Source organism: Salvelinus sp. IW2-2015, linkage group LG8, assembly GCF_002910315.2.
Source record: "Salvelinus sp. IW2-2015 linkage group LG8, ASM291031v2, whole genome shotgun sequence".
Taxonomy (NCBI): Eukaryota; Metazoa; Chordata; class Actinopteri; order Salmoniformes; family Salmonidae; genus Salvelinus; species Salvelinus sp. IW2-2015.
In genome coordinates, this window is record NC_036848.1 from 1,904,153 (window position 1) to 1,912,057 (window position 7,905).

General features: G+C 49.1%; 1 protein-coding gene across 1 annotated transcript in view; it reads right to left on the reverse strand.

The window, feature by feature from the left end:
• LOC111967077 (clathrin interactor 1) overlaps positions 1-7,905 on the reverse strand; it is a 32,388-nt gene that overhangs the window by 16,429 nt on the left and 8,054 nt on the right. The window contains 4 exon segments of the mRNA XM_070444664.1: positions 289-474; positions 984-1,092; positions 1,951-2,047; positions 2,228-2,332. Coding sequence (XP_070300765.1) covers positions 289-474; positions 984-1,092; positions 1,951-2,047; positions 2,228-2,332 — 497 coding nt within the window.

Genomic DNA, 7,905 nt, shown 5'->3' on the forward strand with positions numbered 1-7,905 from the left:
TCAGAGGACTTACTGTATCTGCTGAACCTCTCCAATACTGTCAGAGGACTTACTGTATCTGCTGAACCCTCCCCACATACTGCAGAGGACTTACTGTATCTGCTGAACCCTCCCCCCATATCTGCCAGAGGACTTACTGTATCTGCTGAACCCTCCCCATACTGCAGAGGACTTAACTGTATCTGCTGAACCCTCCCCCCATACTGTCAGAGGACTTCTGTAATCTGCTTGAACCTCCTCCCGTACTGTCAGAGGACTTACTGTATCTGCTGAACCCTCCCCCAATACTGTCAGAGGACTTACTGTATCTGCTGAACCCTCCTCCAATACTGTCAGAKGACACGCCGATGTATTTGTCTTTGTTCTTCTTTGCCTTCTTCCTCTCCTCTCTCAGTCTATCATCATCCTGGATCAGATCCACCATCTCCTTCACCTTCTGACGTACGTTCACTCCCTGGTCCTTACCGTTCTCATCTACACAGAGGGAGAGTAGCTGAAGGTTATTGGCAAGCTGTTAGTGTTCCATTCCCCTATAAACATATGCCTTCTCAACGTGTAGGAAGCTGATCAGTGTAATCAGAATGTCAGGTGGGACAACATGTTTTGAGAAGACAAAATGCAGAAGTGTGTGAAAAAAAAAAAAACTATCCGTCTGGGTTCACAAGGCTATATGGTGGTAAGGGGAGTGATTTACCTTTCACTTTGTCTGTTTTAGGGCAGAGCAGTGTGTGGTGGAGCTGGTTGTGGTTAAAGCAGTTCTTAGTGCTCCATCTCTTCCTGCATGCTACAACACCGACTGAACACTGGCCCTTTTGTCTGGTTCTAAACTAACATCTCATTACAAACTCGCACACTGGTGTACAGAGGTGTACTGAGGACAGACAACAAACATTTAACACAGATTCTACACTACAGTCAAGAGAGAGAGACAGCCATAGACTCGGGATTCTGTTTCTCTAGTGTCAGCCAGAGAGATTACTTGCCTACGAAGTGGTAGCTCTCYAGAGATCGTAGGTCGTAGATGTGCTCTCTGGCGCTGGTGACAACTCTCTCTGAACCRTTCCTGATGAGGTGGGACAACAACAGCAGAGACTGGGGGAGAAKAGATGGAAAACTATTGTTAGAACTGCTTATGATGGCCCCCTCAGTCATTTTTATGACAGGTCATAGYGTCAACCGTTTCTGATGATCTGGGGGCAACAACAGAGACTGGGAGAGCAGACCTCGGCCCTGGAGGTCTGGAGTGGAATAGCCATGGTTTATGTCTTGGTTGTAAAAAGAAAGGAAGTCACACTATGCTGTCAACCTAACCAAGGTTTACCATTACAATGTTGAGCGCATATAGTGTCCAAAACATTAGGAAYACCTGCTCTTTTCATGACAGACTGACCAGGTGAAAACTATGATCCCTTATTGATGTCACTTGTTAAATCCACTTCAATCTGTGTAGATGAAGGGGAGGAGACAGGTTACAGAAGGATTTTTAAGCCTTGAGACATGGATTGTGTGTGTGTGTGTGTGTGTGTGTGTGTGTAAAAAGATTGAAGTGCCTTTGAAGGGGGTATGGTAGTAGGTGCCGGGTGCACCGCTTTGAGTGTGTCAAGAACTGCAACGCTGATACATACAGTTTCCTGTATGTATCAAGAATGGTCCACCATCCAAAGGACATCCAGCCAACTGTGGGAAGAATTGGAGTCAACAATGTAGAGTCCAAGCGTCGACAAATTGAGGCTGTTCTGAGGGCAAAAGGGGGCGGTGCAACTCAATATTAGGAAGGTGTTCCTAATGTTTTGTCCACTCAGTGTATATACARGGAGTGACTTACTTTCTGTCTTTATCTACAGTTTATTCAGCACCTCTACAAACATTTTGGGGTGTGGGTCAGCTCATGCTTTTTACCAGACGATGACAGGTTGTCATGCTTATGACAGGTTATAGCTCCTCTCTGACCTTGTAGACCCTTCTCCAGTTCTTCTTGTTGTCCCGGAGCATCCTGTTCCACATCATGTTTATCACCTCAGGAAACTGCTCATACATAAACGTACATCTGAGGAGAGAAAGAGAGAAAGAAAGAAAGAGACACACACGGAGCAAGAGGTGTACAGGAGTTAGTCTACATGGCATCATGATTCAATCCAAGTAGAACGTTGCAGATACTGTATAAAGGTTGTTGTAATCTAACGTGTGTGTGTGTGTGTGTGTGTGTGTGTGAGAACAGCGCCCCTACCTGGAAATCTCTGCCATCTGCTGTCCTGAAGGTCCCCAGGGGTCATCGTTGGTGGCCTCCCTCACCTTAGTCTCCACCTCCGAGTAGTTCATCACCACATTGGTTCTACAGGGGGAGGTAAAGGTAAGAGATATTTTAGTGGCTCTTATGAAAAGAATGGATGTCAAACAGGAGACAAAGGAGGGTTTGCACTCAATTAAGAGTTTAAAAAAATTATATATATATTTAGTCTTAACAGAAAAGGCCCCCCAGACCTAGCTTTGGACAGCCTATTTACGGTAACGATCAACACACACAGCCTCTATTTACAGGAAACGGTTCTTTCCAACTGTTTCTCCAGGAACAGAGTCAAATAACCCTCATGATATAATGTGGTCCTGTGTGGCTCAGTTGGTAGAGCATGGCGCTTGCTACTCCAAGGAGAGTGGGTTCGATGCCCGCTGGGGGMACCCATACGTAAAATGTATGCACGCATGCCTAAGTTGATGGGTAAAACTGTCTTCTAAATGGCATATATTATTATTAAATGATTATAACATAACCGATCTCAGAGAGTCAAAGGTAAACACAACGCTGACACGGGACAGAAGTACTCTGAAGACATGGTGTGTGTGTGTACACTATGACAATCGTCGCAGTCAGGGAAAACCTGTTCGGCAGGAGAGAGACAGAGAAAGAAAGAGCAGAAAGGGAGAAGAGAGAGTAGAGCAGGGGACAGAAGAGAGAGAGAGAGTAGAGGCAGAGGGGAAGAAGGAGAGAGAGAGAGTAGAGCAGAGGGGACAGAAGAGAGAGAGTAGAGCAGGGGGGACAGAAAGAGAGAGAGTAGAGCAAAGGGTACAGAAGAGAGAGAGTAGAGCAGAAGAGGGAACAGAAGAGAGCAGAGTAGAGCAGGGTAAGAAGAGAGAGAGTAGAGAGGGGGACAGAAGAGAGAGAGTAGAGCAAAGGTGACAGAAGAGAGAGAGTAGAGCAAAGGGGGACAGAAGAGAGAGAGAAGAGAGCAGAGGGGACAGAAGAAGAGAGAGTAGAGCAGAGGGGAAGAAGAGAGAGAGTAGAGCAGAGGGGGACAGAAGAGAGAAGAGAGTGAGAGAGGGGACAGAAGGAGAGAGAGTAGAGCAGAGGGGACAGAAGAGAGAGAGTAGAGCAGAGGGGACAGAAGAGAGAGAGTAAGCAGAGGGGACAGAAGAGAGGAGTAGAGCAGAGGGGGAGAGAGAGAGTAAGCAGAGGGGACAGAAGAGATGAGAGTAGAGCAGAGGGGACAGAAGAGAGAGAGTAGAGAAGAGGGGACAGAAGAGAGAGAGTAGAGCAGAGGGCAGAAGAGAGAGAGCTAGAGGAGGGGACAGAAGAGAGAGAGTAGAGCAGAGGGGACAGAAGAGGAGAGTAGAGCAGAGGGACAGAAGAGAAGAGTAGAGCAGAGGGACAGAAGAGAGAGAGTAGAGCAGACAGAAGAGAGAGAGTAGAGCAGAGAGCAGAGAGAGCAGAGGGACGAGGAGAGAGAGTAGAGCAGACAGAAGAGACAATGAAGGTTAGTGCTTTGCTGAAGGGCACCAACAGTCGGCTTGGGGATTCACACTAGCGACCTTTCGGTTACTGGCCCAACGCTCTTAACCAGACAACAGCAGCAACAAGACAGACACTGAGAGAAAACCTAGGTGGAGTGGGGGTGGGTGTGGTCGTGAGAGAGACAGGTGGTGTTTTTTTGGTGAATGGGTGGGTCGCCTCAAGCAGGTAGTATCAATGTTCTGCTATACTATGGTCCATAGAGACTGACTATAGTGTTATACTTGACCCACTATCACAGTAGTTTCATACGGTTCCACTGGGTTATCCAGTTCTCCAGGCTTCTATGTAAATGTGTAAACAAACACAAGCAGAATCAGTTATTACCTCTCGACACAACCACTAAAGAACCATCTCGCCTATGAACACTCCACAAACACTAAATCCCACAAACCACATATCACACCACCACACCTCCACAACAACACCCACATCCATCACCACCACCACTAACACACGAACACAGCAAAAAAACCCAAACCCAAAACCCCCATAACACAACAAACCCAACACCCCACAACCAATACACCCACAACAACACCCACACCCTCCACAACACCCTCATCACACCCAAAACACCCACAACAACACCACACCTCCACAACAACCCTCCACAACAACACCCTCACACAACACCTCAACCTCCTTGCACAAAGAAACTTAACAAGGTTCAGCAGGTTTAGTGACCTGAAAAACTCCACTAAGCACGAGCGTTACCAATCAAGGACAGCTGCAGCAATGGAATGCAGTTCATTTTGTAGCCTAACTGTGAAAGAACCACAGAGAAATAGGTCTAGATCGAGCACCGATATTCAACACATAGGCTGAGGCCTAGCATGACTACAATAAGCATACAGCTACCAGAAAAAGATTATCCACAGTATATAACGGACTTCCTCTCTAGCTCAGCACAACCCCATGGAGCAGGCACTCAGCTCAACACAACCCCATGGAGCAGGACTCAGCTCAGACACACCCCTGGAGCAGGACTCAGCTCAGACAAACCCATGGAGCAGGACTCAGCTCGGACACAACCCCACTGGAGCAGGACAGCTCAGACACCCACCCCATGGAGCAGGACTCCAGCTCAGACCACACCCAATGGAGCAGGACTTCAGCTCAGACACAACCCCATACGAAGCAGACTCAAGCTCAGAAGACAACCCCATGGAGCAGGCTCAGCTCAGACACAACCCATGGGCAGGACTCAGCTGAACACACCCCATGGAGCAGGACTCAGCTTCAACGACAGCAACCCCATGGAGCAGGACTCAGCTCGACACAACCCTATGGGAGCAGGAACTCAGCTTCAGCTCAACACCCCATGGAGCAGGACTCAGCTCAGACACAACCCATGGAGCAGGACTCAGCTCGACACAACCCCATGGAGCAGGACTCAGCTCAGACCAACCCATGGAGCAGGACTCAGCTCAGACACAACCCCATGGAGCAGGATCGCTAGACACAACCCATGGAAGCAGGACCGCAGACCCTCAGGAGCAGGCTCAGCTCAGCACACCAGGCAGGACCGCTCAACCAACCCATGGAAAGCAAGGACTCAGCTCTGACACAACCTCCATGGAGCAGGATCAGCTCAGAACAACCCCATGGAGCAGGACTCTAGCTCAGGACACACCCCATGGAGCAGGATCAGCTCAGACACAGACCCATGAGCAGGACTCAGTCAGACACAACCATGGAGCAGGACTCAGCTCAGACCAACCCCATGGAGCAGGACTGCAGCTCTGACACAACCCCATGGAGCAGGACTCAGCTCAGACACAACCCCATGGAGGCAGACTCAGCTCAACAAACCCCATGGAGCAGGACTCAGCTCAGACACACCCATGGAGCAGGACTCAGCTAGACACAACCCCATGGATGCAGGGACTCAGCTCTGACCACAACCCCAATGGAGCAGGACTCAGCTCAGACACAACCCCATGGGCAGGACTCAGCTCAGACACACCCATGGAGCAGGACGTCAGCTCTGATCACAAATGGAGCAGGACTCAGAGCTCAGACACAACCCATGGAGCAGGACACTCAGCTCAGAAGCAACCCCATCGGAGAGGACTCAGCTCTGACACAACCACCATGGAGCAGACTCAGCTCAGACACAACCCCATGGAGCAGGACTCAACCATCAGCTCAGGACAGCTAGACACCCCATGGAGCAGACTCAGCTCAAGCAGCACAACCCCATGGAGAGGACTGCAGCTCAGTGACACAACGCACAGCATGGAGGGTGCGGTGAAGGTTATCACTTAATCAGATCACTTGCTGAGTAGATGTCACCAGGTGTTGCCTGCGAAGGTACGCGAGTAGAGTGACACTTGACTGAAGCAGATATGTAAGAGACTGTGTTCGGCTATTGTGGACAGGGATTGACTGATATGTGGGGTTGGTGTCTAGCGGTGGTGGTAACATCCGGCCACGTTGGAGATTGATAATCTTACTAAAGACAGTGGTTGCGAAGCATCCAAAGATCGAAATCACCCACTCCCATGGAGCAGGATCTTAATTTATCGAAGTCAGGACCGATGTGGCGCAGATGACACAGACCTCTCGGTGTACTGGAGTCATACTTGCTCGGAGGACGGTCACGGACACAGAACGCTACTATTCGCACTAGTTCTAGCAAGTGAGACGCGCTTCAGATCAGAACAGGCCCCTCTAATGGAGCAGTAGACTGCAGCTCTTAGGGTGCGGTACACCATAGCTACCTTTCGACAGGCGTCAGCGATTCACCGGTGGACAGGACTCCAGCTGACACAACCCACGGAGCAAGGACTCTCAGCCTCTGACACCAACCATGGAGCAGGACTGTAGGCTCAGAACACAACCCCATGGGAGCACGGACTCAGCTCAGACACACCCCATGAGAAAGACTCAGCTCGACAACAGTACCCATGGAGTAGACGCAGGAGGCAGTAAAATGTCATTTTTCCGCTGCCTAATGGTAAAGTTTTTAATTTAGAGAGTGGGTAAGACGTGATCCTTAGTACTTGCCTACAACTTCTACCCAGAGCTAGGAGAAGGTGGCCATAGACTTAGCCGTGCAGAGGGCTTTGAAGGATAGAGCAGCCGTAAGGGGTACCGGCTGTCCCGTGCAGCTGGCCCCTCTCTCACTGGCGCCCTCCTCTCACTCGGCCCCTGCACATGCACCCCGTCAAAGGGCTGTCCCCTCACTGTCAAAACAGGCAGAGATGCATTGACAGAAATCCATGCTGAGAGCGTGAACACGCCTGACCTCGGTTCTGGAGCGCAGAGCCTAAGTAGCTGTAGTTGGAGCCGAGAGCCTAAAGTACTGCAGTATTGACAGTGATGTTTGTAATCCAAAAGTTATATATAGCATGGCTCTAAAAGACTGGGAAACAGCTAGGTTGTGCAAACAGCTATTCCGAAATAGCCTATGAGCTATGTTAAATAGATGTGATTCTGGCCTATAGGCCTTTATAAGGTTTGTTCACGTTGTTTCATAAAGTTGACGCCAATTTGTTGTAGCTACCACCAATACGTGTAGTATACATATTGCGTTTTCCTTCTACTGTGCCTTGTGTGACTGGCATTGACCATAATGCATCATTGCTTGCAAACTTCTACAATCAAATTTGATTTGTCACACTTCTCAACATGGCAGAGAGAGAAAAAAAATAGAGAAATAAAACAGGTAAACAATAAAAGTAATACACAATGAGTAAAAGTCGTTCCTGACCGGGAATCATAGGATATTATTACGTCCACTGTTTGCATGGGGTGACCCCACAGGCAGTACCAATACAGGCAGTACCATTACAGGCAGTACACATACAGCAGTACCACCTACAGGCAGTACCATACAGGCAGTACATAACAGGCAGTAACCATACAGGCATACCATACAGCAGTACGCATACAGCAGTACCATACAGGCCGTACCATACAGGCAGTGACATAACGAGGCCAGTCCCATACGGCAGTACCCATACGGCAGTACCATACTAGGAGGCAGTACTATAACAGCAGTACCGATACAGAGGGCGAGTGATATAACGGCCAAGGCAGCTATTTGACAGCACACAGCAGATAGAGTCTACTGAGAGGAGAGGCGAACTACATCTGGCTGCAACGCGAGTGTA